Here is a 26,037-nt window from a genome sequence, read left to right as displayed (position 1 = left end):
AGTAAACAGACCATGAAAATTTATTCCAAGCACTGCACCAAGCAAGGCGCTTTTCTTGACGCCATCCCAGAGGATGCAGACGACATCTATGCCCTATACAGGATCGTAGAAAAAGGAGACGTTGTAAAAACAACCACAAGTAGAAGTACCTTGGCCAGCGACAACAAGACCAAAATCAGAGTAACTCTTCTGCTTGAGGTGGAGGCAGAGACGACCTCGGTTGATTTGGCTGCAGGGATACTTTTTGTCAAGGGAAAGATCCTCTCAGAAACCAAGTACACCAAAGTGGGCACCTTCCACACCCTGGACGTACCAACCACCCAAAGACTCTCAATTGCCAAGAGCTTTGTTGATACAAGTGCGTTCATGATGATAGAGCAAGTAACTGCGGAGCCCAAAGCAGAAACAGCGTACCTGCTCATGCGCAAAGACTCTTATGCCGTGGTAGTTTCAACAATGTACACCACAAAAAGAGCTGGAACTTTCCTAATTGGGAAATCAAAATCTGCCAAAGAAAAAGTCATCAACACCCTACTCTCAACAATCAAAGACGCCGTTAAACTCCTGGTAGTCGTTGGAGAAGACAAAGAAACCCTTGAAGCGCTCAAAAAGCACCCCAAGTTCAAAACCAAGACCCTCTCCATCAAAAAGCCAGTCACGTCAGAGAACACCTTCAAAGGAGACGCTGAAACGCTTGAGACGATTTCCAAAGCACCGGAAATCATCGCTCAAATGGGCGCCTTAAAATACGGCAAAGAAATCATTGCCGCCAACGAGTTCTTTGCCAAAGAAGAAAGCAGCAGCAAAGGAACCTGCACTGGGCAAAAAGAAGCACTTCTGGCAGCCGAGCACTTCCTAATTAAAAAGCTCGTTGTTGTCGACACAGTCATTCGCTCACACGACCCCGAAGAAAGAGAAAGAGTCTCAGCCATCCTCATCCTCTCCAAACAAACCAATGCCGAGGTGCACATCCTCTCACAGCACACCCCCTCAGGTGAAAAGATCTTCACCCGAGGCGGCGTTGTTGCCATTCTCTCGTCCCCCATCTCCATTGAGGACCTAGCCTAAATACTTGCGCACCAGGACGTCAATGCTATCCCTTCTCTCCCTGGTTTTTGTTTGCTCCAGCTTCTTGAAGCACTCAACGAGGGAGAGGTAGCTGCCTCCCCCCTTTACTTCCATCGAGTTGTCAAACAGCCGCACCGCTCCTGTTTTCACCCCATTGATGACTGCTCTTCTGGTTCTTTTCACGGGCGTGAGGAAGACTGAGGACTCGCCCTTCTTTGGGGCGAGAATGGTGACAAAGCGCGAGGTCTCTGGGGCGTGCCTCCTCTTCCTCGGGGTCTCAGGGCGTGTCTGCTCGGCCGGGCGCTTCTCAGGGCCTGTGACGGCCTCCGGGGGTGTTTCCGAGCTTTCAACCACGATGTATGAACTGTTCAATCCCTCCATAAAAATTTACCCGAATAAAGAATCGCTTTTATTGCTTGGCTTAAGAGCTATGGCCTAACTAAGGCCTTTACGGCACACGGCGCAAAGCTTACTTCTTTCCTCCAAGGGCGCCCTTCTTGGCCTGTTTGAAGAAGGCGGGGATGAGCTGCTCAGTCTGCTCCTTGGTGAAGGTCTCGTGGATGATACCAATACCAATGGTCTTGCCCATGTCTCTCAGAGCAAACCTACCAAGGAATTTGAACTCATTGAAGGTTTCCATAACGGTGGGCTTGGATGGGATGATGATAACCCGGGCACACGGTCTGGTTCCAGCAATCTCAGTGGGCTTGTCAACGGTGACGATGTACTCCTTGCCCTTCTTGGTGCCGATGTCACAGAGTTCTGCGAAGACTGCACTGACGTGGGTGGCGCAAATGTCCATGGTTGGGGAGTAGCCCTGTTTGATGCACTTAACCTTTCCGATGAAGATAACGGTGGCGCGTGCAGCGTAAGTCTTCTTGCAAGGAGACCTGGTAACTTCTGAGATGATGCTTCCCTGTCTGATCTTGTCAGTTGACTCGTTGTTCTTAAGAGTGATACCGCAGTTCTCTCCAGCCTCAACGGCCTTTCTAGCGGTCTTGTGGATTTCAAGGGTCTTGATTTCAGTAATTGCACCGCTGGGTGAGACGAGCACTTTCATGCCTGGGGTGCAGGTACCTGACTCGACTCTTCCTGTGTAAACCTTGCCAATACCTTTGACCTCAAGAATGTTGGTGATGGGGACTCTAAGAGGGTCGGTAACCATTCTAGGGGGGAGTGGGTAGTAGTCAATGGCTTCCTCAAGGCAGGTGATGGGGGCCGCGTCTGGCTTGCCCTCTGGTCTCCAGCCCTGGAACCAAGAGAACTTCTCGCACTTCCTGGTCAGAGCGATACCTTTGAATCCTGAGATGGGAACAATGGGGGTGGTCTTCATGTCGTACATCTTCTTCATCTTGTTCTTGATGTTCTCGCTAATTTCCTCAAACCTCTTCTGGGCTTCCTCGGGGTTGGGGAAGGTGTCAAGTTTGTTGACGGCAACGATGGCCTTGGAGACACCAAGGGTGTGGGCCAGAACGACGTGCTCGTAAAGGGTGCCCTCCTCGGTAATGGCTCTCTCGAACTCTCCCTGGGCTGCAGGGACAATGATCACGGCTACGTCAGCCTGGGCTGTTCCAGTGATCATGTTCTTAAGGAAGCCTCTGTGCCCGGGGCAGTCAAGGATGTTGACGGTGTGCTCCTGGGTCTTGACGACTTTCATGGAGACCTGGATGGTAATACCAGACTCTCTCTCAGCCTTGTTGTTGTCACAGTAGAAAGCAAAACTGAAAGATCCCTTTCCGTGCTCTTTTGCAGTTTCTTCCAACTTCTCAAGTGTTCTCTTGTCAATGGCTCCCAGCTTGAAGCACAAGTGTCCAATGGTAGTACTCTTACCACTGTCGACGTGTCCTAGGAAGCATACGTTAATGTATTGTTCTTTTGTGTCTGCCATTTGTCATGGGTTAAAAAAAAAAATCTTTATATTCTTTGGGCTTAGTGGCAAAATAAAGTTACTGTTGGATAAAATTTGGTCTTGGCGCTGTAACAGGGGTGGGGCAGCGGGGGTGGGGCCAAAGAGGTGTTGGGGCGGGCGGTTTGTTTTTGCGGGTGTTTGGGGCGGGCGGGGATTGGCTGGGGCGTGGATGGGTGGCTGTGGTGGGAATGGGCGTTTCGGGTGGTCGTTTTTATTTTTATTTTTGTTTATAGCTTAGCCATGCCAATGGATAGCAGTGCTAATTTGGAGAGAGAGGGCGAGATAGGCTACGCTGTTCCTAGAGAGTGGTACAAGAGCTACTCAGAGAACGCCGAGCATGCGGCAGTGCTTGTGAATGCAGAAATACTTACACCAGAAAAAGAGCTCAATTTAGAGAGCAAGTATCAGGTTGTCTCGTGCGAGGAGTGGGAAGAGATAAAGAAAAAGACACAGTACGATGAAGAGGTGCCTTATGGGGTGGTAAACATCACCATTGACTTTACAAACAAAGAAAGCATCCAAAAAAACTTCCAATCACACTCTTCCAAAAAAGTGTTTGACATAATAAAACTCGTTTTATTTAGCCACAAGATGACAGAGCAGAGGTTCATCAAGTACTACAGATGGAAGATCAATGCAGCAGCATCTCTCTCGGAGGCGCTCATCAAATGCAAGACAAAGAACATCCATCTTGAAATAGAAAGAAAAGAGACTGAGCAGAGCAGCGAGGAGGAAATAAAGCGGGAAAACACCCGGCCTGCAGAGTTCAGGAACGTTGGGCTCTCTTGCTACATGAACACGGCTCTTCAGGTACTTCTGGGGGTAGATGAGCTCTCGCACAAAATTCTAGCAATTAGCTCAAACACGATCTATGACCTAGGGCGGAAGAGAAACACGGCCAAGGGGCACAGCAAGGAGAAGTGTGCCCAGCTTCTTTTGGCGTACCGGAGTCTGGTTAAAAGCTCAAAAAAAGGGGGTGATTGTGGGAGCATGCTTCGGGAGATAAAAAAGGTGCTGGGAGAGATAGACTCGCGGTATGGGAGGTGCTCAGAAGAAGATGCAGGCGAGGTGTTCTCGTTGATTCTGAACAACTTTAACTACCTCTTTGAAAAAACGAAGTATGACAGTCTTGTTTCAGATCTTTTCAGGTACAACGCAGATGAGCTGCAAGAGTGTCTTGATCGAAGTAGAAAGGAGGTGCGGCGCACCGAAAAGAACATTTACAAGTCTTTTGTTATGAACGGATCGTTTGGCTCGGAGAAAGGTCCCCACGCACACGTTCTGGTCGTTCACCGCAATCAGCTTCTGGTTAGTTCGGTGTGTGTATATAAGGAAGAGGGTGGAGATCTGCTGGTTGGGAACGTCAGAAAAAAGATTTGCCGAGATTTTCAGGTAAGTCTTGAAAATGTCGTTGCTGGAGAGAGCACGGCACAGTTCAGGGTTATCAAGAGAGAAGATGGGTACACGTTTGCCTCAAAGAAGAATCTTCATGAGCAGCCAGTCTTTTACATTGTAGACAACCCTGAGGAGATTGAGTTTGTGTTTTTGCGATATTTACCGCAAAAGGAAAGTCTTGGATTTTTAACTTCCATTTTTGGAAGTGGAGATAAAAGAGTGTTTTCTGCTCCGTTTCTGATTAAGAAGAAGAGCAACCTTGCGCACTTCCTTGAGGATAGCCTGCGGATCAAAAGAAGAACGACAGTTCCCGATACCATGCTTGAGTTGCAGGAGAGTGTGAAAGAGGACAGCCGCTTGTTTTCGTCCGTCTGTGTCGTTGTGTCCCACAAGCACTGGGACGCGACTGAGTACATCAATGCGATAAAGGAGCGAGAGGAGGAAACAAGAGACGCCCTTCATATTCAGTGCGTGGTAACTAACTGGGAGAACAGGCATATCAGGAAACCGAGCGAGGAGGAAAAAGCAGATAACCCGAACATTCACCGAGTTGTTGAGTCAAGACACTTCTGTAAGTTTTCGAAGTACTTCTGTGTCCAGCTCTCTAACGGGCTTGGGGCCTCGTTTAAAGAAAAGCCGTTAGAAAAACACAAGCTAACTATTGAGAAAGACTCGCTAATGCTGGATGGTGGGAGGTACGCCCTGGTAGGCATACTGGTCCACCATAACTTTGGCATTGGTGGCCACTATGTTGCCTTCACCAAGAGAGGTGAGTCATGGTACCACTGCAACGACAGCACAATCACTAGATCCACAGTCTCGGCAGCTATTTCCACGGGATACCCCTACGGCCTACTTTACCGCCGGGAGGAGAAATAAAGGAATGATAAAGAGCAGGTTGGTTTATTGTTCGCGGTTTTTCGAGATTTTGGGGTATTTCGAGGTATTTCGGGGTTACGAGACTTAGGACCATCTGCCGGTTTGAAGGAAGTTGATGGTTGATATCTCAAACGCAGTGTCTCTGAACATGTTGCTTCTTTCTGGGTGGAAAAGAGCATCGGGTTCAGGTTCGGCCTTTAGGGATGATATTGCTTCAATTTCAGCTATCAATGCTTTCTTGTCTTTTTCTGTGGTGTTCTTGAGAAGGCGCTGGACGGTGTCCTCGTAGGTGTGCTTGGTTCCGAGCCGGTTTAGAACGTGTTTTCTAACCGTTTCTTCTTCACTTCCTAAAATGGAAAGAAGGGAGAGGGTGTCCAATGTAGAAAGCGGTGCTGATTGTGGGGAGAGCGCATCTTTTAGCCTTTCTGCCTCGGTGGCAACGTGCAGGGGTATTTGGTGGTGCGCGTTAACGATTTCTGCATTGGAGGACGTGTCGGCTACCTTGGTGAGAATCGCCGCAATTTTCTGGGTGGTGCGCTGGCTGTACCGGGCCTGGGCCTGGGCCTGGAGCTGTGCCAGAGCGCGCTCTTCTTCTTCTTCCAGGTAGGGTACCCGGGCAAAGAACACAAGACAGGAGAAGACGCCGTTTTCGTCCGTTGCCCTGTCAAAGGCCGCTAGACTTTCTAGCAAAACTTTTCTTGATCCGTCCCTGACGGATATTTTTGCATATTTTGCTGAGGCACTGCTGCTAGGCAGGGCGTTAAGCGTATCTTTGCACATCTTCTTAATGAGTGTGGTGTAGAGCATTAGTGCGGCATTTCTTATCTTCCAGTTGCCGTGCGAAATAAGAGAAATCGAGAGCTGAAACAGCGAGGGCTCGTACTCTCGCATGTCATACCTGAATATCCCATCGTTGCACACGCCCTTAAGTATGTTTAGGCAGTGGATGGTGTTTTCAGAGCTGGCTGGCGCCTGGCTGGGCAAGCCCTCCCCAATCAAGTCGAAGGCCATGCCAATGACCGTTTTCATGATGTAGTGGGTGGTTTTCTTGTGTTTTAACATGCTCTCGGAGGCGCTTAGGGCTTTGAAAGCGTAGGGAATGCCTCCATCTCTTCTAACGGTTTTGAAGGTTTTTGTGGTCACTGCGGTTATCAGCGCCTCTGCATATGCCAGCCGCATTGCTGGGCACCCAAAAAAGACGAGAATGTTCTTGATACATTGCGAAAGAACCATAATGGCTCCTACGTGTCCTCCAAGCTTTAGCAGGGTGTCAAAGAAGAGGTCCACCAACCGTGTGCTCCCAGAAGTTATTGAAAAAACCGTTAAAAACATACTGCACTCTTTCAGAATGTACCAGTGATGGGCAAATAGCTCGCTTGGCTGCTCGCCGGAGAGGGAGGCGGTGGTAGTGGTTGAGGCATAAATGTCCCGTGCCTGAAGAACACTGAGCGACTGAAAGAACAGCGGCACAATATGGCAGAGCTGGATTGTGTAAATCGAATCCGTATAGTTTTTTGGGGGTGATAGGTTTAGTTTGGGCATGTTCTTTGCCTTTCTCTTCGCTTGCTCCGATATGATGTACGGATTAAGCCTGTTTCCCTCAACCAGGATGTTTACACCGGAGGCCCCATTGAAAACCGACCAGAGGACGTGGACAGCTCGGTGCGTCTGTGACAGTGTCTTGCTTTCTTTCAGCGCGCCTAAGGTTAGCTGAATAAGCTTGTTTCGATCGCTATTGGGCTGCGAGGTGAACAGAAGAGCTGCTCCATAGACTAGGGACGGGTCTGGTGAGAAAACAGATGCAACCACCTCCTCTGGCGTGATGGCCACTGAAAATTTAGATGCAATTTCTCTCGTTTCCTTTTGCATCGTGCTTATCGACTGGAGAACTATTCTCTGCACCTCTTTTTCCGATAGCATAGCTGTTGTTTCGGGGTAGCTTTGAAGTATTTGGAGGTAGTAGAGACCTTGGAGGTGCCGGAAGCCGTTTTCACTGGCGCACATGGTAAGCACTATGGCAACAATGTGCTTGAAGCACTTAACCGTCTCCGCAAGCGCCGGGTCCTCTTGGCGCACCGATTCTAGATAGTAGTGCCGCTTTAGGAAGCCGTTTTTAATCTTTCGGGTAAAAACGTCAAATGATGCTCGGGCTCTCTTCTGGGCCTCTTTCCCACCAAGGAACTGGTTGCGCTCCAGCCAGGAAGCAACCCGTGAGACTGTTTCTCCACTTGCCTCTATTCGTTGGGCAACTGCCTCCAAGTACTCCGTTCTAATCTCTTCGTTGTCGCAAATGGGGCAATCTCTAACTAAATACTCTTTGAGCTCTTCCCGCGCTGTTACAAAGTAGACTGCATTGAGAGACCCTGCACCAAGAAGCGCTGAAAGCACAGCTTTTCTTACATCGGCTGAAACCTTTTTTGAAAGCACCCTTAAGTTCCGAGCTCCCACCGCATTGCATTCAATAAGGTTCAGGTACTCCGTGTAGGTGCTAGGCTCGGCTTTTTGCAGCATGGTGACAATTGACTCCCCCTTTTCTTTGTCATTAAGAAGGCGCACCTCTTCCTCTGTCGGTAAGACTTCGGAGGTACTGAGGGCCAGAAGCAGCGTGGCTCTGTTCTGGGGCGACCAGAGAGAGCTTTCAAGAACTTCTTCACCAAATGCCTTGACAAGCTCTTTTACTATCTCCTTGATTAGCATTCTAATGACGTAGTGCGACGTTAACATCTTCTCGTTTAGGAGAGGAATTAGAACGTCTGTGCGGGTGGCAATGTGTGAGAGTGCTTCTGGTATCTCAGTAATTGCTGTGCTTTTGATGAGCTTGGAGACGTGAAGAACCACCACTTCCAAGCCAACTCTCAAATGGTGGGTGGACAGTGTCTGGGACAGTGTGCGATATATTTTGTCTATTTCTTCAGTTATGTCTATTCGGTTAGATATCTTTCCCTTAACCATTGCTAAGTAGTTGATACCTTCCAGTGTCTCCAAACAGTGTGCCTCTTTACTTGCCGTACTAAAGTATTTGTGGGCTGCAAAAAGCTTTTCTTCTACGGTGCGGCTTCGGGTTATGGCCTCAAAGAGGGGCGGGTGTTTGGGATTGGGCTCGGTGTTCGGGTGGAACGTGTTCTCTTTCGGTAACTCAGCCATGCAAATTTTTATCCCTCGGTTGGTTTAGGCGTAGACCAAGTCTAAAAATACTTTTCTAGATACCGGCCAGAACCAGCGTTCGGGTTTTGGGGTTTTGGGGTTTTGGGGTTTTGGGGTTTTGGGGCTTTGGGGCTTTGTAAGTCGGTGTTTTATTTGTTACTAGATGGTGTGGTTTTTAGGTGGATGCTTGTGTGGTGGTAGGTACTGGTGTAGTAGGTGCTTGTGTAGTAGGTGCTTGTGCAGTGGGTGCTTGGTTTATAGGGTGGATTAGTTCGGACTGGATGCGCATGGACTCTGGAAGGACAAAACAAGCATCCCAGAACACTTCTGTAGCAATGAGTATCTTCCTTATTTTGGCAAACTTCTCCTTTCTCAATAGGGGGGTTATAGAGAACTTTGCCTATTTCAGAAGCCTTCCATGAGTTAAACACGTTTTGGATGTGCTCAATTCTGCGCGCTCGACGAGTTTTTTCGGTCTCAAGAGTTTTTTTGTAGGTGTCTGCGGTTTTCAAGAGCTTTGTTTGGTGCTTGGCGACAAGTTTTGGGCAGGAGGCTACTTTGTTGACCCAGAATTGGCGCCAGGCCCCATTCAAAAGGGGTTTTTGCTGAAAGTCTTCCATGCTCTTGGTGTCCTTTTCATAGAAGGGATAGGTGAGGTACAACTATTTGACAAACCATTGAACAGGAACACTTAGGTCATCGCCTGAGCTAGGAGCTTTGTGTGCAATCAAACCAGTACTTCTTATATAGATACGCTTATCACTAATTGTTGTGTAAATTAAATCACTATCACAACATACATTTGCCATAGGATATATAGTGGGTGGGCTTATATGACCATGTGTGGGTATGTAGAGACGTGTGTGCGTATGTGGGGGCAAACCCGATGCAATATTTTTTCATCCCTCTCATCCCTCTCATCCCTTTCAAACCCAAACCCGAACCCGAACCAACTATTTATTCTGTAAGTGTTTGGTTTGGGTTTGGGTTTGATTAATCCATTCTGCAACCACACGCTCCCATTGTTGTATGTGTGGTATGTGCGTGAGTTAGTGTATACGCAATGTTGGTTTAGTGTAAAAGGATATGGACCAATAAGGACATATCATATAGCGAATGGAACGTCTAAAACGTATTAGGTGGAAGCATCGAGGCCTTCACACAAAGAACGTAGTTTCAGGGAGAAGCTAAGAATACTCTTGCCTTTACAATAAACAACCTAGTTTTAGATATGGCGGAAGCTCCAGGTGTACCACACATCAACCAACTCCCATAAAGCTTCTTATCTAGTACCCTGGCCAACAATGCTACTCTGCAGCACTATTAAAAGATCCTAACCCGAACCTGAACTTTATTTGATTGGCTAGGATTATGGCTCATACCGAAGGACCTGGTCCGTGAGTGTGACAAAGCCTTTCTCACAGAGAGCGCTTATGAAAAAGACTACCTCGCGGTCCTCCACCGGAAAGACATTTCGCACTTTCTCGGACAGCACCGCTTGAGCTATTTCGCCGTTTTCTTTAACTATCCGCACAATACACGCCTCAATCGCGCTGCGTGAGGGCACTGCTAGAGCCTGCTCCCTTGATGCTCCCGCCTGCCCTATGTCTGGAACAAAAACATCAAGAGCTTTGGAGGCGTGTGCTGGTAGAAGATATATAGTTTCATCTTTTTGTTCTATAAGTAATGCGTCAATCAGTGTCTGTATTTTCCCTTTTATGGTAACTGTATGTTCGGGCGACTCTTCCAAAAGCAGAGAGAAGCATATCTCATCCCGAGTCTTTGGCCCTGTTTTTCCCAGCAAAATTAGGATTGATCCTTGCACCAGATCACATGTAACCGTTGTTCCATTTATCTCCAGCTCTACCGGCGAGACACTCGGACACATGCTCAGAAGATACTTTCTTCCCTTCTGCCGGCAGTACTCCTCAACACTCTCCCAGGCCTCCTCCACCTCGCACGGGATTCTTATGTTCATTTTCGGGAAGTTCCATCGGGTGTAGGCTAGGAGGCAGCAGTTCGTGGAGAACTCGGGCTTTTCCTTCTTAAAGTACATCTCGCTGGTGGCTATGTCCCTGGCACAGAGAAGGATTTCCTCAAAGTTGCTGGTGTCATAGATAGCGAGGGATTTGTACAGCGTGGAGATGTCAATGTACTCCACTATCTTTCGATGGACCTGAAGGTCCCTTTTAAGTTCAAAATCGCTAAAACGCTCGATTCTTCTTGTTGTGAGGAGAATGAGCTTCTTCTCGGCCACAAAGCTGTTGCCAAGCACCAGCCTGTTTTTTATCCCGCTGTAGAGACCGTCCCAGAAAGACGCGGCTGTAGATGGCGTGTTCGCCACAAAAAGAGAGAGCTCCATGTGTGGAGGCGCTGCCACCCGAATGTACTTGTCAATGCTCTGGAGAAGGTCTTTCTCAAACTCGGCGGTGTCCTTGGCCGAGAGAGCTTCTCTGAGCTTTCGCGTAAAAGCAAGCTCAAGCGGCTTCCTGATGCTTTTCAAGGTGCGCGGCATAAACCTAAGATGCTTGTTGATGAAAATCAGCAATCTGAGGATCGGGATACATTTGTCCGTTTTTTTGAAGATATCAAGAATCGTCACAATAACTGTGTTGATAAACATCTGCTTCCCCTTGATGGTGCTATCTATAAACGAATAGAACGGTGTAAGCTCGGCGTGGGTCTTGTTGCTAATCCCCCGGCTCAGAAGCACCGTGACAAAAGTATCTATAAATCCTTTCATTGTCTCATCCTCTATCTTATCTTCAATCATCCGGTAAAGGTTTTTCTTGCTTCTTTCTTTCTGCTTGAACAGTTTATCCACCGCCACTAGCTTGTCGTATAGGTTGTAGTGGCTTGTGGATGGTGAGGCGCCTGGATCTTTTTCAATTAGGGCGCACGCCCACCGCACACAGAGCTTTTTCAGGGACTTGGGCTTTTCTGCTGTTTCGGTAATGTTTATGTACTCCCGGATAAACACCCTTAGCATTTTCTGTTTTTTTTCAAGGTGTACTTTTTCACTTTCCGATACACTTAGGTTTTTTCTGTCTCGGGAGTACTGGACCATTTCTTCAATGAACATCGTGTGAATCTTCTGCTCCTGCTTCTGAAACAGCGCCTCAAACAGCCTTTTGAAATAGAGCTTCTTAAGTTCCTGAACGTTGTTGTTTGAAACTTCTATGTTTACCCGAATAAAGTACCTTGATAGAAAAAAAAGCATTTTTGCTACTCTTTCGTTTGAATGCCGGTAGCCATCAATAAATCTAACAAACTTTTCCAAGGTGTAGTCAGTTGGAAATTTTTCAAGATACTGCACCAGAATGCGGTCGTACAGGTGGTAGATCTGTCCCCCTTCAATGATGTACTTGTCTGCAGCATCGCCTGTGCAGAACCTATAAACGGCGTTGTAGCCCTGAACAAAGTCTTCAGAGCAGTTTTTGTTACCTGGAAGCTCTATCATGTTAGCAATAGACTTTTTTATCCTTTCCAAGCTTTGTACCCGCGTGTCTTGCTCCATGTGTTCGCGGAAATGATTTATTTTGTATTTTTTTGTTTCTTATGGCACCAATGGGAAAGAGAGTTCTGGTTACGGGGACTCCCGGGGTGGGCAAAACAACCTTTACCAAGTATCTGGCTGAGAAAACAGGCTTTCGGGTGGTTGAGCTGAGCACTTTCATCAAGAAACACCGTCTTTTTGAAGGAGCTTGCAAAAAATACGACACGCTTGTCTACTCACCAGAAACGGTACAACGTTTCCTAAAAAGGAAAATGAAATCAAAACATAGCTACATCATAGACACTCACGATCCGGAGACAGTTAGCAACATTGAGTATGATGTGGTGGTTGTTTTATCGTGCGATACTTCCATCCTTGGAGCGCGGTACGACGAGCGGGGGTACAATCAGGAAAAAATCACTGAAAACCTAGAAGTTGAAATTATGGACATTGTCTACAATGACGTGATTGACTTTGTTTGTAAAACCCCCGAGGAAGAGAAAGACGTCGTCCGCATCCCCACCAATAACAAAAAAGAGATACTTTCTCTAGATAGCATATTCGCCATTCTTTCAAGCACTGCTCCTTGGCAGAGGCTGGGTTTAGGCCAGGGCTAAGGTCAACGTTCGGGTCAACATTTGGGTCAGCATTTGGGTCAGGGTAGAGGGTTCTGCCTACCACCGAAACGCCAAAAACCCGAAAACCTATTCCCGGTGTGATAGGTCGTACCTGTTTCTTTCAATAATTATTCTTTCAGGTGTGATAACTGTGCCTGTGATAGCTATTTGAACAACCGTTTGAAACTCAGTCGTTGTCATTGAAGGTGTCGACCCCCCAGAGAACAGGTAGTTTTTTGAGGATTTAAGAAGGGAGCCTTCTTTTTCAGAGCGAGACAGGCCTCTGTACATGCGCTCTATAAGGGCCAAAGCCACCCGGAACACAAAAGAGGCGCCGTAAACACCAATGTAGTCAAACACTTGTTCTAGATGCACTCTGGCAAAAACCGTTGTAAAAAGACTCAGTAGCCAAGGAGCTGTCAGGATCTCTATCTCAATGGACTTCTCAGAAAGGTTATCACACAGCCCCGGGAACTTTTCTTTCATTAGCACGTGCAGAACATGAACGTCTCTCTTAAGACCATAAATATCCGATCCGCTATACCTTGGAAGGATCTTCCCAAAGATGTAATGCAAAGCCACAAAAGACCCGAACTCTCCAAGAACCCGGAAAAAAGCCATTCCAACCAGCGCGTGCGACTGGAGATAGTCCCCACCACTTGTAACAGCAAATGCCAGAAGAACCCGTTTAAGCCCTTCCGCTTCAAGTGCCGTGCACGTGTCGTACGCTGACCTGCCAACGTCTATTTCTATCTGTTCGGAGACAGAGTGTTCCAGAGTGTGGATGTTTCGGTGGGAGTGGATGTAGTGGTGGTGGTGCATGGACATCCCACTCACACAGAAGTACTCCAGCCAGATGAAAGGTCTTTCTTTGGCCGTGCAGGTAATGAGCGAAGGGTCTTTTTCAGTGCCTCGAACATAAATCCGATATTCTGAAGTGCTGTTGATGTCATTATTACCATATACGGAAAATAAAGCATTGGTAGTATTAACACTTTCTTCAATACCCGCTTCAATCATGTCCAAAATCGTGTTGATGTATGGCACTTTGAACTCTTCTCTTTTGCGCCCCATATGCTTCAAGAGATCATCTGTATGTCTGCCCAGCAGCAAGGTGTACTCAAAAGCTCTTCGGTTGCTATCAACAAGCATTAGCAAAGTTTTAGACTCTTTTCTTATCTCCACCACCCGAAGCATCTCCAAAGGAATCATCAGGTACTCTTTGTCTTCCTTCACAATCAAAAAGTCCTCAGTCACTGACAGGGACCCACCTTCCGTTATAAAAACCATTTTTATCTGCTGGTTGTAAATAGGAAGCACCGAAGCAACTCTTTCAGTGATGGTCTGAAGAAGAAGACTTTCTTCGAGGTTCGGTCCTTCAAGCGCTTGTAAAGCCAAGGTAACTATTTCTTGGCCAAGCCGATCAAACGCATCAACCTCTTCCACCCCGCTTTTTTGCCTGATAACTAGCCTCTTTTCCAGGTAAACATCTTCTATTTCCATATATGGTATCTTCTGACATCTGTTTTTTCCAAACACAGCCATTCCCAGTGTTCCAAGAATAACGACACAATCGACCGACTCATAGTACTTAACATAACTGCCCAAGCCCAGGCGGTAGCAAACAGACTCTTGAAGGGTCGGCGTGTCCTCCACCATCCACTGCAGTAGCTCATTGAAGGCATCGCTTCCACATATAACCATCCCGGCGCCTGTTTTTCTTAATCTAAACCTTCCAATCTGCTCATTTACCATATACAGAGCTGCTGTGCTGTACTCAGGCCCTTCCACTCCTTCTGCAGCACTTTCTTCCTCTGTCTCCACATTATCCACCCTTTTCTCTATAAGATACCCGTCCTCTGAGCACACCTCCAGCCACATAAATTAATTTATTTGGTTAACGCGGACAGCTCATATTGGGCATTCGGTGGTATAGCCTCCGATAGGCCTCGTGAATGTGCGAGGGAAGGAGCTCTCCCCCATCCTTCCACTCACTCTGCACGTCTTTAGCCTCCTCCACCAGCTCAGAAACAAAGACCTTGGCTATACCCGCTAGAACAATGGCAAAGTTCGGGTTGCACGTGTGTCCAAGTACTTGGCTGACAAATTTTCTAATGCCCCCTTTGTTAAACCCGGTGTGTCTGAACGTTCCATAGCGTAGCAGCTCATCTTCAGTAAGCGCAGACGTTTCCTGCTCCGGCCGTATTTCCTGGTACTCTTCCTCTTCTATTTCCTCGCTTTCTGTGTCTCTTGGGTCCCCTTCATCAGCTCTCATTATTTCTTTTCTGTTTCTTTTTCAAATATGGCTGGGGAACAAGAGACACGCACCAATCTAAAGTATGCACTGCTTGGGTACCTTCCCGGGGACAAGCCTCTTCTTGAAGATCTTGGCATTGACTTTTCAGCTATTAAAAGAAACTCTATGAAAGTGTTCTTCTCCAAGGAAGCACAGTTTTCCAACGATTTTGTTGGTCCTTTGCTGTTTCTGGCCCTTTTTGGTCTGCTAATGGTTATTAGGGGGCGGGTGTACTTTGGGTACCTCTACTACCTAGCAATTATTAGCTCAGTCTTTATCTATGCCCTAACTCTACTGATGACCAACGCAGAGATAGATTTAGGGGTGGTTACTATTCTAGGCTATGCATTTATTCCGGTGCTTATTTTCTCGTTCACCACCATTGCTCTTCCCGTTAGTAAGGGGCTTAAAATAGCTCTGGGGATGCTTTTTGCGTTCTGGTCCACGTACATCTCAGCCACCGAGGTAACCAGTAGATACAACCTCCAGAACAAGTTTCTTCTACTGGCATACCCCATGGTCCTTGTTTACATATGCTTCATCATTATATCGATAGTTTAGGGTCGGGGTCGGGGTCAGGGTCTGTCATACAAAGGGTACGGTGGTGTGCAGTGGTACTGTACAAGGAGGGGTACAAGGAGGAGCACAGGGGAGGAGGGGAGGTCGTAAGAAATTAAGAAAGAAAGCAATCAGTTGCAAGACGTTCAACACTACCTTCAGTCCGCCCGTCAAAATACATCATCATGTTGCTAGGGTGTAAAAAAAGAAAGAATAAAAAACTGAGCCGCCTCCACCCAAGCAAGCCCGTAACATCTCGTAACCTGTTTATTAGTTAGCGGCCTCACCAGTGAGCATGGCGAACTTAATTTCGGCCCTTTCTCTCCTCTCTGCAGCGTTGAGCTTCTTCTGGCGGTGTTGGTTGTACTGGCTTCTGTCAATTGACTTCTTCTCAACGGCCTCAAAGGTGTCCTCCCTGATCATGCTGAAAGCAGTTGTGTACTTCTCTTCAAGGTTCTCGGCAGTGACTCCGTTTTTGATGTAGTCTCCAAAGTGGGCGTTGTACTTCTTCTCGTCAGTCTCCTGGAGATGCTTCATGTACTTTGCCACGTGTCCTCCAAAGATGTTCTCTCTAAGCGTCTCTGAGTCTAGCTCTTTTGAGCTTGTGTCGTAACCAACAAACTTGCTGACTGAGTGGGGGACGTAGAGTCCACCGTCACAGGCACCCTTCATGGTGGCAAAGACCTTGGCTCCCTTAGTCGCTCTGGCTAGGCCAAGGTCTAGGTAGCACCTGTAGGCCTTGGGGCCTTCCTCGTTGTCCTCTTCAAGGTACTCTTCACCGTCAAGCTCTTCTTTTCCGGCGTAGGTATCTGCCAGGCCAATCTTAGTTAGCATTTTTCTGGCGCAGAGGAACCCGGTGGCGTAGGCCGCAGAGTAGTTCTTGAGGCCAAAGTTGATGCCGTACTTCTTGAGCTCGGTTGATTCGGCGGTGCAGAGAACTTTGTCTCCTACTTTGTGTGCTTGGACGATTTGGCAGATGACTTTGCTGCCGGTGATTCTGACAACGAATCTTGACTTGACTTCTCCGTAGTTACTTTTGTTGTGTCTGATGAGGTTGTGTCTTTGTCTGTAGTCAGTCTTTCCCTCCTGTCTTCTTTTGAATGGGAGTCTCAATCTCTTCATGCGTGAACGAACTTCCTTTGGTACTTCTAGTGACATTACTGGGGCAAATATTTTAAGAAAAAATAAAGTAGAAGCACTGGCTGAGGCTTGGGCCGATTAAAATTTTATTCACACAACTGTCCAATCCACCGACCACCGTACCACATGCATATTCCCCCCTCCTTTGCATTGGTGTACAGGTTCTTTCTATTCCCGTTTATGGCCCTTCTCAATGTGGGCTATAATTGTATCGGAGACTCTTTCATCTTCAAAGACGTACTGTACCAGATGGATGAGGTGCTCCTCTGGGAGGTCAAAGGCTTCTTCTGAGTACGCGCTGAGAAAGCTGGCTGCTTTTTCGTGGTAGGGGAAGATACTTGCAATGGTCTGGAGCTTCTGGTAGTAGTAGACCATTGCCTCCTGCTCTTTGGCCAGGTCCAGGAGCGTGTCTAGAACGGGGACCCACTTGCCAAGCGGCTGCTCATAGACGTCCTCTGAGACAAGGATCGAGTAAAAGCGGCTGCAAAGGGCGTTGAAGAGCTCGCTTTTCAGGTGTGCTTGGAAGTTGGCGGTAAATAGCTCTTCAACCACGGCTGTAAATGCTGAAATGACTGAGACTACCTGTGAGTTGGCATTGCCGCTAAGAAAGTCGACTGACTTATGGTTGGAGAGGGCGATAAGTTCTGAAAATGACTCTTCCAAGGCATCAAGGAAGAAGGTCTCGTCAATTCTCCCAATTTCTTCAAGCAAGCTTTCTTTGCTCCTTTTTTCATCTCTGATAACCATCATCATTCCGTGAAACACCTTTACATCGGCCAGCCTGAGCGCTCCACTCCTCAGAGCGGCAGCTCCAGTCGTGGGCGGCGCTTTCTTGAAGTGGTCGTGGAGGTGCTCAACCACTTTTTCTTTGACTTTTTCTGATGAAGATCTTTTTGTTTTTCCGGCCATTTTAACGGTTTTTATAATTCTGTACATTTCACCCGAAACCATCCTTACTTCCTGCTTCTTCAAGCTTTGTCCAAGTGTCTTCTCAATCGTTAGACTTCCCTCGGCAAAGTCCTGGCTTCTCTCTTTTATTTCTCGCTGCTCGTCGTATCCCGGTAGCTCTAGGACCGGGCTCCCCTGGGCCATCTGACTGACCAGGTTGTCACAGAGCCACTTGTCAACATCCTCTAGGTAGTAAACGGTCCCATAGAACACTTCGCTGTTGTACTTTTCCAGGACGGCCTCTGAGGTTCTTAGCAGGTTTTTGCCAACGGCTTTTCTGAGAGCAACAAGGACCTCTTCATAGATCTCCAGCTTTGAGAGGCAGGCGTAGAGCTTCTGCCTCTCCCCGAGCACGGCGCTCTTATCGACCCGCGCCAGCACCTCCCTCCGAATGGCTGCCTCTTCCACGGGAGCCTTTTTGCTGAGCGCGTAGGAGAAAATGACCAGGTACCTGGGGGTTAGCTCGGCTAGCACCTTGCCGCTTGAGACAATTAGGTTTGTGATGGACTCTCGAACCGGCGCTACCAAAAGGGGCAAGTCGTCAGCAAATTTTATCCGACTTAGATGGATAAGGGCGTTGTACTCCAAATCAAGAATGATGCACTCTGTCTTGACCTTGGTCTCCCCAAGAACAAAGCGCATCTCTTCCTCCCGATAGATTTTGCTGAAGTACTCAAAAACTTTGCCAACCAGCTGTTTTTCCGTCAGCAGCCCTGAGACGGCAGAAATATCCTCAACCTTTGTCAGAGGCATCTCTAGCACCTCCTGCTTTCTAATCTCAAACTGCACCTTCTCAAGCTTTTTGGTGTACACCCCGGTTTTGGTTGGTGTTTGCTGTACCTCTGCCTCCCGGGTTGCCAGCTGATTTATCTCTTTTTTTATCCTATCTATTTCTGCCTCCAGATTTTTCAGTGCAGAAATATCTTCTTTCAGACCTGTTGCTTTCTTGATGTGCTGGTGTATCTCCTCCATGGCCTGCAGAAATAAAATAATAAATCCCCTTTATTACCCGAGCAGTCTTATTTTTCCCTGAATGAGAAACGGTCGCTGTGGAACCTTTGGCTGCGGAGAGAGGACTTTGAGCTGCGTCTCCGAGATAACCTCTAAAATAGTCAAAAACCCAACCACCGGCGAGGTTGACACTTCCTCCAAAGTCTCAGCTGATGAGATAGCTAGAACGGAGCCAGCCGTTGGCAAACACTCCGTTACCGAAGTTGAGTTTTTCCGCTTTGACGATCCCAGGGGCAGCGCCGACATCGGAGCCATGAACTCGTCGCCTACCTGCACCACCCTGTAAGCACCTTCCTTCTCGCTTCTTTCCCCAATGTTTATCGTTAGCGTTGACGGACTGTACTCCTCGTGCTCGCCGTAGAAGTACCTTTTAATCCGAGACGAGATTTGCTGCCTTCTTCGCTCAGTGTCCCGGGGAATGAGCCCCGGGAACCTTGGGAGGTGGATCTTCTGGTCGGTGGAGACTTGATTGTACAGTTTTTCGTCTCCTATCACCAGAAGATAGTCAATGCTGTACGCCTGCATCGTTTTTTCTATTTCTTCTTTGGTGATCTGCTTGTGCCCAATGACGACACTTGGCCCGGTAAAGTCTTTCTGCTTGGCCACAGCCAGGGTTTCCTGGAGAAGAAGGCTGTACAGATCGGTGTTGTCGCTGGCAGAGGGAGAGCCAAAGAAGTAAGAAAGCTTCTCGCTCGTTGACAAAGGCTCTACCTGGCTGTACACCTCATCAATAACCGTCATTGTCATCGTTCCTGGAAAGAGGAGCGAGCCTCCGTGGACGTCTAGGTCGATTTGGAGCACTTTTTCGCCTCCACGGACAAAGTAGTTGGTCAGCGTGTTAGCCAGAGTCGTTCTTCCTTCGCCCACGATAAGCAGACGCTTCTTCTCGGTGTGAATGAGGTTGCTAAAAACGTTGAAGATGTAAGGAACCGTGCTGTCCTCTGAAACGTACGAAAACGCCTCACTAGCTGCTAGCTTTACCTTGCACCCAGTATAGGTGAAGATGAAAAAGAGCTCTTCTTTCACGGTGTACCACTTACCCAACAAAAGCTCTTGCCCGTTGCTTTCTGCAGTGTTTTCAGAAACAACGAACTTTACCTTTCCATTAGTTGGCACTTCAATTCTCAGCTCGCATCCGGGCTTTAGCTCAACGTCCATAAGAAAATTAAATCGCCCAAAATTTATTTATGCCCGCTAGTGCCTAAAGGCCTGCCGCACGCTAATGTTGATCCTCGACCCGGCGATGAGTGGGTGGTACTCTTCCCCGCGGTAGTCTTCTTCTCCCGCATTGTCTGGGAGGATTTTAGGGACGCCGTGGAAGTACTCTCTTGAGTCGTTCAGGAGCACAGCGATGTCGCCATCTTCAAGGAGGAAGGTGGAAATGTTGGCGTCTTCTTTTTCCTTCTTCCCGACAATAAAGACGGCAGAGCATCCAAAGCTGAAGGAAATGAGGGGCTTAGTCATATCTTCTTCGTTTCGGTCGGTGTGTGCCATGATTCGGTCTTTTTGCTGGTAGTAGTTAACCATAGCTGTTTCGGGGAAGAAGGAGTCGACCTGGCAGAGCTTTGAAGAGATTTCCTGGCACGCTTCTGCGAGAAGCTTGGGAATGGGGTTGGAGACGCTTCCGTCGTATGCCTTCTTCTCCCAGTCGTAGTAGATCCCCAGGCTGCTCCATCTGATCTTTTTGATAAGCTCTAGGGGCTCAATCAGCGCAATGCCCTGGGCAAAGGCGTCTTTGACGCTTTGTGGGGCGTAGGGGTCCTGTCTGAGCTTAATGTTGGTCGTTGGGTCTTCGTAGATGGGAATGGTTAGGGTTGTGCCTTCCTGGTAGGCCTGGTAGATGTTGAGGTGGTCAATTTTCAGGGAGCGATCCAGGCTGTTCCGGTATGGGGGGTAGAGAAGGCGGGTGAGAACGTCTTTGACCACGGCTTTCTTGGCAGAGACTTTCAGGGGCGAGGGAATGAAGAGAAAGTCTCCCTCAAAGCGGTAGATGGTAACGGTGTCGTTTAAGATAGAAGATTTCAGCGAGACTTTTTGCATGGCAAGACAGTACTTTTCTGCGTTGTGTCGGGTTATTTCAGGTGCTGCGTTTGTGTGGATAAAAAGCTTTTCCACGTCTCGCAATGGGTGGACTGCCATTCTGCTGCTGAAAATTCTGCTGGTTTATTTGGTTAGGTCAATCACCTCAACGCCCTCGGAGGTAGCTGCACACAAGAGGTTCCCACAGAGCATGATGTCTGTGATGGTGCAGGGAATGGAAAATTCTTTAAGAATCTTGTTGTTTGTTCTGATATCAACTATAAAAACTTTTCCATTAGTGATGGCCGCTATTGCAATGGAAGCGTTGAGAGGAATAATCTTTACAATGCAGGAAGCATCTTCCTTGAAGGCGCACTCCGTTTCTGTTTTGTATTTAAGATCAACCACCTTTAGAACGGAGTCAAACCCTCCATAGAGCAGCTTGTCCTCGACAAAGGCTAGGCTTTCAACGGGCAGGGACATTTCGGCGCGGTAAACCGTTAAAAGGCCTTGGTTGGTGGTTTGGGAGTTGCTGAGAAGAACCACGGCTCCAGTTGAGTACCCAAGCGCAACAACTTTCCCTGTTGGGTGCACTTTCATCGTTCTTATCTCGCCCTCTTCCTGGGAGAGGTACTTTTTCAGGGTCGCTCCTGTCTCTGCACAAAAAAGGATTACCTGAGTGTGTGAGGCGGTGTAAATGACCTCATTGACTGCTTCAATCACCAAAACGTCTGAGGGGTGCCCCATATAGACCGCATGGGTGTCCTGGGTGTAGGGAGGCGGTAAAGAGGCGCTTACTCGGGTGATGGCCCCGTCAGTTGTTCCAATGTACAGCCAGGACTCGCACGAACTGAGTGCTGCGGTGGAAACGTCCAGGTTAAGACTCACGGGGTGGATGTTTTCTTCGAAGTGTTCGACACACTTCAAGGTTTCGGGAGAGTCGATATCAAGGTACACAACGGTTCCGTCCATTGTCACAGCTACAGGGTTCATTCCACGAACAAAGGTAGCAAAAATAACGGAATCATCAAGACCTTCAATTACCTCGCCTATTTGATAGTCTAACCCATCCCGAACGTGCAAGGTGATTGCATCGTCGCCCCCGCCTGAAATGATCATGTTAAGAAGGCCTGTGTATCCCATAGCATACACTTCTTCTGTTTTCTCCTTCACTTGGCAATGTGTCTCTTCCATAAAAAATTTATTCTACACCTTGTGTTTGGGTTGTAGTCCCTTACCACGGTCTATCACGGTCTAGCCCTTGATCTCACTGGCAATTGAGCTGTGGCTTTGGAGAAGCTCATTGATGAAGTCGTCGGTGACGCGGGCCTTGGCCACGGGTGGTTTGTAGTAAAGACCTTCTTCTGTGACAATTCTAATGATGCACGCCAAACACTTGGTAAAGTTGGTGAGGGTGAAAAAACCGTTTTGGAAGTTGGAGTTTTTTCTCACCAGTAACTTAAGCACAATGCTGTTGCTGTCCTTGATGGTGCATGGAGCAAATATTAGGCCCGTTAGCATTTTTTCTTCCTCCACGTACCACTGCAACCGCTTTTTAAGGTTCAGGATCGATTTGTTGGAGCACTCGGTGTTGATCGGCACCTCAAACGACCAGTACTGAGAAATAGACCGGCGAATGTTAACAATTGGCAGCTTGCTGATCACGTTGTTCTGCATAATGATGTAGACACCTGCCCAGGTTAAAAAACTCGTTGAAAATAACCCGACCTTTTTAACAATCATGTTTTCTCCCCGGATGTAGACTCTGTCCCCGTTATCGTAGGGGTGCGAGACAAGCAGGAAGATAAAGCTCTCAAAGAAACTAACACTCCCTGGAATGAGCAGATGAACCAGCACGAAAGAAAAGAGAGCGTGTAAAAACAGGTTCTTCATATCTAAAGCAATCGTTGAGACCAAAAAGAGAAGAATGCCTTCGGCCAGAAGCAAGAACCGATGAAACTGCTTCAGCAGCCGCTTGCAGTCCTTGATCGCGTGGTAGAGGTTGCACCTTTCCAAAGATAGCTGCCTAAACGTCTCAATAAATGTGGTGTACCTGATTCGGGCCCGCTCGCCATAAGAGATAAGCGCAAACAGCGCATTGGCATGCTCTGCCTCAAACTCTCTCAGCAACGAGGTAACGGTTATCGCACTCTCAACCGTCTCCATCTCCGGGGTCATTCGGGGGCGGTTGGGCACCCGAAGACTCTCTCCCAGGTCGTACCCGTACTCGTTATAGATAGAACCCGACGTTTCATCGTTTCTGCACCAGGCCTGGAATAGCTCAAGCAGAGGCAGGGCCTTGGGCACCCCCCGCTTGTAAAAGTTGTCCAGGCCTATCTCAGAGCCAAGCTGCTCCCGCCGCAGCTCACCTGTCGCACACAAAAGATACTTCTCCAGCTGCAACACTTCTAGGTTGTGCCCCGTCCCAAGAGTCTTGAACAGACTCTTCCGCGTTGTCCCGTAAATCGTCTGGAAGATCATTCGGACACACGTCGCACACAGAGCAATAACCACCATCTCAAAAAGATGAACGACCTCCCAGGGCCACAAAATAACGCTTGAAAGCAGCAAAATGTGCATCCGCGACCGATACACCACAAAACACGGCGTAACGTCCCTGCACCCCCGGTAAATCACTGGAAAAACCCCAAATAAGATCCCCACAGAGGCAAAAAAAGCCAAAAAGAAGGCGTACTGGCTTTTTGCGCCCTGCAGGACCACCAGACACCCCAACACAACTCCCACCTGAAGAAAGCTCAATGATCCGGCCAAAAGCGCCGACTGTCTCTCTTTCAGCATAAACAAATATTTATTTTTGGACCCGCCCAATAAAAGCCTCCCGCAGCAACGCCCGGTAGTTGACCCACGGATGCACCGCGTTAAACAGCCCCAGAGTCTCCCGCCCAGCGTTTTCCAGAAGTATTTGCGCCCCCCCGGGATGCCTCTTCAAGTACTGAGACACATCATACACCTCGCCCCCAAGAACTATCCAGCAACTCTCTCTTGAAGCGTGCTGTTTAATTTCGGCCCAGGAGTATCCTTTTTTGTTTGTCTCTTTAGAGCCTCTGCTGGGTTCCATGGTATTTAATTGTTTTTTTAATCCAAACAACATGAAAGAAAGCGGGGCAGCGACAGCGATTCTAGAGAACAGGAAGAGTAACAGCTACCAAATCATCTATCCACAGGACGGGTGTGTAAGTGCCATAGTAGATCTGGACAACACAGTCGTTGGTCTTTCCAAGAACCGGATGGACGAGTTGAACATCTTCCAAGGCGATGCCATCCTGATTAAGGGAAAAAAGAGGAAAGAGTCTCTTTTCACCGTTAAGCGGATGGACATCCCAGACACCAAGGTTATGCTGGTGCGGGCGGGGTGCGAGAATCTTAGCGTTCGTGTTGGAGACTACGTCAAGCTTTACCGCCTAGCCGATACGATTATGGTCGAGAAAGCAACCATCTTCCCGGTTAAGGAGGACCTGGAGGGGCTGAGTGTTGACGTTTACAACGACATCTTAAAAGGATACTTTGAAGAAACCGTTCGGCCCATCCACGTTAACGACATCATCACAGTTAGCAAAAACAGAGTTTTCCGCTTCAAAGTAACCCAGGTACAGGCAGGTTCAGGTGTTTTTGGGCTAGTGGGTGGAGAAACAAAAATTTTCACTAACGGAGAGATAAGCGAAGAAGAAATCATGGCAGACAAGAAGCTGATAGGCTACGACGACATTGGCGGGTGCAGGAAACAAATGGCAAAGATCCGAGAGCTTGTGGACCTGCCCCTAAGACACCCAATTCTCTTCCATACCCTTGGGGTGAAGCCGCCCCGAGGCATTCTTATGCACGGCCCCCCAGGAACGGGAAAAACGCTAATTGCTCGGGCCGTCGCTAACGAGTCTGGCGCCTTCTTTTTCCTTATCAATGGACCAGAGATTATGTCAAAAATGACTGGGGAGAGCGAGAACAACCTCCGAAAAGCCTTCAAAGAGGCGGAAAAGAACAGCCCAAGCATTATTTTCATCGACGAGCTCGATGCCATTGCCCTGAAGAGGGACAAAAGTCATGAAGAGGTTGAAAAAAGAGTGGTCAGCCAGCTGCTCACCCTCATGGACGGCCTAAACTCCCGTTCGACCGTGATCGTCATTGGAGCCACCAACCGCCCCAACAGCATTGACCCAGCACTTAGACGGTTTGGCAGGTTTGACAGAGAGATTGAAATAGGCATCCCAGACTTTACCGGACGGCTGGAAATCATGCGCATCCACACGAAAAACATCCTCCTCGCCAAAGACACCGACATTGAAAAGATCGCCCGAGACACCCACGGGTACACTGGCAGCGACCTAGCGTCGCTCTGCTCCGAGGCCGCTCTCCAGCAAATCAGGGAAAAGATGCACCTGTTTGACCTAGACAGTGACACCCTGGACATGGAAACGCTCAACTCCATGGCAGTCACCCAGGAAAACTTTGAGTTTGGCATGCGGCACACAGACCCCTCCTCCCTAAGAGAAACGGTCCTGGAGGCCCCAAACATCTCGTGGAGCGACATTGGGGGCCTGGAGAAGGTAAAAACCGAGCTGAAGGAAATGGTCCAGTACCCCGTTGAGTACCCAGAGCTCTACCAGGAGTTTGGGATGAACCCTTCAAGGGGCGTCCTCTTCTATGGACCCCCGGGATGCGGAAAAACCCTGCTTGCTAAGGCCGTTGCCAGCCAGTGCAATGCCAACTTTATCTCGGTTAAGGGCCCAGAGCTCCTGACCATGTGGGTCGGTGAGAGCGAAGCTAACCTCAGAGAGCTCTTTGACAAAGCCAGAGGCGCGGCACCCTGCGTCCTTTTCTTCGATGAGATAGACTCAATTGCCAGGACGAGGGGCGGGGCAGGGGACAGGTCCAGTGGAGGCGCCACCCAGATTCTCAACCAAATGCTGACCGAAATGGACGGCATGAACGCCAAGAAGAACGTCTTTGTCATTGGAGCCACCAACCGCCCCGACATCATTGAGCCTGCGCTAATGAGACCTGGAAGACTCGACCAGCTCATTTATATCCCTCTCCCAGACGAAGAAAGCCGCCTCTGCATTCTTAAAGCCAACCTCAAAAACTCGCCTCTCCACGAGTCCGTTGATTTAGCCAGAGTTGCACAAAAAACCGTTGGCTTTTCAGGTGCAGATCTCACAGAAGTCTGCCAGAGAGCTTGTAAGTTTGCCGTCAAGGAAAAGATCGAGCACGAAATTCGCCGAAAACAGGACCAGATGGACATCGTTGAGGAGTGCTCCGAGGTAGAGGCGTCCACCAAGCCCAAGTCAGACCTCCCACAGTTCTTTGTCCTCCTGGAACACTTCACCAAGGCCCTGGAAACAGCCAGAAGAAGTGTCAGTGAGGCAGAAGAAAGGAAGTATGAAGGCTTCCAGAACGCCTACAAAGGAGGCGTTGCCACTCTTAACGATACAGTTGAAGATGCTGGCCTGTACGACTGATTAGGTCGCGGTACCAGGGCAGGGCTAGGGTCAAGGTCGGTGCCAGGCCAGGGCTAGAATAAATCATTGGTATGGGGTACGGA

The 26,037-nt window shown here is 48.4% G+C and overlaps 19 protein-coding genes across 19 annotated transcripts; 5 read left to right on the top strand and 14 right to left on the bottom strand.

Moving 5' to 3' along the window:
* Positions 1-12: 12 nt before the first annotated feature.
* On the top strand, positions 13-1,068 carry NEDG_00616 (protein pelota; the record flags this gene model as incomplete). Its single annotated transcript, XM_067688034.1, has 1 exon — positions 13-1,068. One exon carries the CDS (start codon positions 13-15, stop codon positions 1,066-1,068), a length of 1,056 nt encoding a protein of 351 aa, XP_067544131.1.
* NEDG_00615 (uncharacterized protein) lies at positions 1,060-1,449 on the bottom strand (the record flags this gene model as incomplete). The annotated part of the gene is made up of 1 exon (XM_067688033.1): positions 1,060-1,449. One exon carries the CDS (start codon positions 1,447-1,449, stop codon positions 1,060-1,062), a length of 390 nt encoding a protein of 129 aa, XP_067544130.1.
* Positions 1,450-1,537: 88 nt separating this feature from the next.
* Positions 1,538-2,956, bottom strand: NEDG_00614 (elongation factor 1-alpha; the record flags this gene model as incomplete). The annotated part of the gene is made up of 1 exon (XM_067688032.1): positions 1,538-2,956. One exon carries the CDS (start codon positions 2,954-2,956, stop codon positions 1,538-1,540), a length of 1,419 nt encoding a protein of 472 aa, XP_067544129.1.
* A 261-nt stretch (positions 2,957-3,217) lies between these two features.
* NEDG_00613 (uncharacterized protein) lies at positions 3,218-5,251 on the top strand (the record flags this gene model as incomplete). Its single annotated transcript, XM_067688031.1, has 1 exon — positions 3,218-5,251. The coding sequence occupies one exon, from the start codon at positions 3,218-3,220 to the stop codon at positions 5,249-5,251; it is 2,034 nt and encodes a 677-aa protein (XP_067544128.1).
* Positions 5,252-5,335: 84 nt separating this feature from the next.
* NEDG_00612 (uncharacterized protein) lies at positions 5,336-8,395 on the bottom strand (the record flags this gene model as incomplete). The annotated part of the gene is made up of 1 exon (XM_067688030.1): positions 5,336-8,395. One exon carries the CDS (start codon positions 8,393-8,395, stop codon positions 5,336-5,338), a length of 3,060 nt encoding a protein of 1,019 aa, XP_067544127.1.
* A 149-nt stretch (positions 8,396-8,544) lies between these two features.
* Positions 8,545-9,015, bottom strand: NEDG_00611 (uncharacterized protein; the record flags this gene model as incomplete). Its single annotated transcript, XM_067688029.1, has 1 exon — positions 8,545-9,015. The coding sequence occupies one exon, from the start codon at positions 9,013-9,015 to the stop codon at positions 8,545-8,547; it is 471 nt and encodes a 156-aa protein (XP_067544126.1).
* A 749-nt stretch (positions 9,016-9,764) lies between these two features.
* Positions 9,765-11,912, bottom strand: NEDG_00610 (uncharacterized protein; the record flags this gene model as incomplete). Its single annotated transcript, XM_067688028.1, has 1 exon — positions 9,765-11,912. The coding sequence occupies one exon, from the start codon at positions 11,910-11,912 to the stop codon at positions 9,765-9,767; it is 2,148 nt and encodes a 715-aa protein (XP_067544125.1).
* Positions 11,913-11,953: 41 nt separating this feature from the next.
* NEDG_00609 (adenylate kinase) lies at positions 11,954-12,508 on the top strand (the record flags this gene model as incomplete). The annotated part of the gene is made up of 1 exon (XM_067688027.1): positions 11,954-12,508. One exon carries the CDS (start codon positions 11,954-11,956, stop codon positions 12,506-12,508), a length of 555 nt encoding a protein of 184 aa, XP_067544124.1.
* Positions 12,509-12,595: 87 nt separating this feature from the next.
* NEDG_00608 (uncharacterized protein) lies at positions 12,596-14,389 on the bottom strand (the record flags this gene model as incomplete). The annotated part of the gene is made up of 1 exon (XM_067688026.1): positions 12,596-14,389. One exon carries the CDS (start codon positions 14,387-14,389, stop codon positions 12,596-12,598), a length of 1,794 nt encoding a protein of 597 aa, XP_067544123.1.
* A 16-nt stretch (positions 14,390-14,405) lies between these two features.
* NEDG_00607 (transcription initiation factor TFIID subunit 11) lies at positions 14,406-14,783 on the bottom strand (the record flags this gene model as incomplete). The annotated part of the gene is made up of 1 exon (XM_067688025.1): positions 14,406-14,783. The coding sequence occupies one exon, from the start codon at positions 14,781-14,783 to the stop codon at positions 14,406-14,408; it is 378 nt and encodes a 125-aa protein (XP_067544122.1).
* Positions 14,784-14,810: 27 nt separating this feature from the next.
* Positions 14,811-15,365, top strand: NEDG_00606 (uncharacterized protein; the record flags this gene model as incomplete). The annotated part of the gene is made up of 1 exon (XM_067688024.1): positions 14,811-15,365. One exon carries the CDS (start codon positions 14,811-14,813, stop codon positions 15,363-15,365), a length of 555 nt encoding a protein of 184 aa, XP_067544121.1.
* A 267-nt stretch (positions 15,366-15,632) lies between these two features.
* On the bottom strand, positions 15,633-16,520 carry NEDG_00605 (60S ribosomal protein uL18; the record flags this gene model as incomplete). Its single annotated transcript, XM_067688023.1, has 1 exon — positions 15,633-16,520. The coding sequence occupies one exon, from the start codon at positions 16,518-16,520 to the stop codon at positions 15,633-15,635; it is 888 nt and encodes a 295-aa protein (XP_067544120.1).
* Positions 16,521-16,670: 150 nt separating this feature from the next.
* NEDG_00604 (uncharacterized protein) lies at positions 16,671-18,422 on the bottom strand (the record flags this gene model as incomplete). Its single annotated transcript, XM_067688022.1, has 1 exon — positions 16,671-18,422. The coding sequence occupies one exon, from the start codon at positions 18,420-18,422 to the stop codon at positions 16,671-16,673; it is 1,752 nt and encodes a 583-aa protein (XP_067544119.1).
* A 33-nt stretch (positions 18,423-18,455) lies between these two features.
* Positions 18,456-19,619, bottom strand: NEDG_00603 (polyribonucleotide 5'-hydroxyl-kinase; the record flags this gene model as incomplete). Its single annotated transcript, XM_067688021.1, has 1 exon — positions 18,456-19,619. The coding sequence occupies one exon, from the start codon at positions 19,617-19,619 to the stop codon at positions 18,456-18,458; it is 1,164 nt and encodes a 387-aa protein (XP_067544118.1).
* A 36-nt stretch (positions 19,620-19,655) lies between these two features.
* NEDG_00602 (alkylated DNA repair protein alkB -like 1) lies at positions 19,656-20,600 on the bottom strand (the record flags this gene model as incomplete). The annotated part of the gene is made up of 1 exon (XM_067688020.1): positions 19,656-20,600. One exon carries the CDS (start codon positions 20,598-20,600, stop codon positions 19,656-19,658), a length of 945 nt encoding a protein of 314 aa, XP_067544117.1.
* A 24-nt stretch (positions 20,601-20,624) lies between these two features.
* On the bottom strand, positions 20,625-21,674 carry NEDG_00601 (uncharacterized protein; the record flags this gene model as incomplete). Its single annotated transcript, XM_067688019.1, has 1 exon — positions 20,625-21,674. One exon carries the CDS (start codon positions 21,672-21,674, stop codon positions 20,625-20,627), a length of 1,050 nt encoding a protein of 349 aa, XP_067544116.1.
* A 60-nt stretch (positions 21,675-21,734) lies between these two features.
* Positions 21,735-23,279, bottom strand: NEDG_00600 (uncharacterized protein; the record flags this gene model as incomplete). The annotated part of the gene is made up of 1 exon (XM_067688018.1): positions 21,735-23,279. The coding sequence occupies one exon, from the start codon at positions 23,277-23,279 to the stop codon at positions 21,735-21,737; it is 1,545 nt and encodes a 514-aa protein (XP_067544115.1).
* A 10-nt stretch (positions 23,280-23,289) lies between these two features.
* Positions 23,290-23,559, bottom strand: NEDG_00599 (uncharacterized protein; the record flags this gene model as incomplete). Its single annotated transcript, XM_067688017.1, has 1 exon — positions 23,290-23,559. One exon carries the CDS (start codon positions 23,557-23,559, stop codon positions 23,290-23,292), a length of 270 nt encoding a protein of 89 aa, XP_067544114.1.
* Positions 23,560-23,590: 31 nt separating this feature from the next.
* On the top strand, positions 23,591-25,954 carry NEDG_00598 (transitional endoplasmic reticulum ATPase; the record flags this gene model as incomplete). Its single annotated transcript, XM_067688016.1, has 1 exon — positions 23,591-25,954. One exon carries the CDS (start codon positions 23,591-23,593, stop codon positions 25,952-25,954), a length of 2,364 nt encoding a protein of 787 aa, XP_067544113.1.
* Positions 25,955-26,037: the final 83 nt, after the last annotated feature.

Source organism: Nematocida displodere (genome assembly GCF_001642395.1).
Source record: "Nematocida displodere strain JUm2807 chromosome Unknown 2, whole genome shotgun sequence".
NCBI lineage: Eukaryota > Fungi > Microsporidia > Nematocida > Nematocida displodere.
Note: the sequence above shows the minus strand (reverse complement) of the source record. Positions and strands in the feature narration are given on the sequence as shown.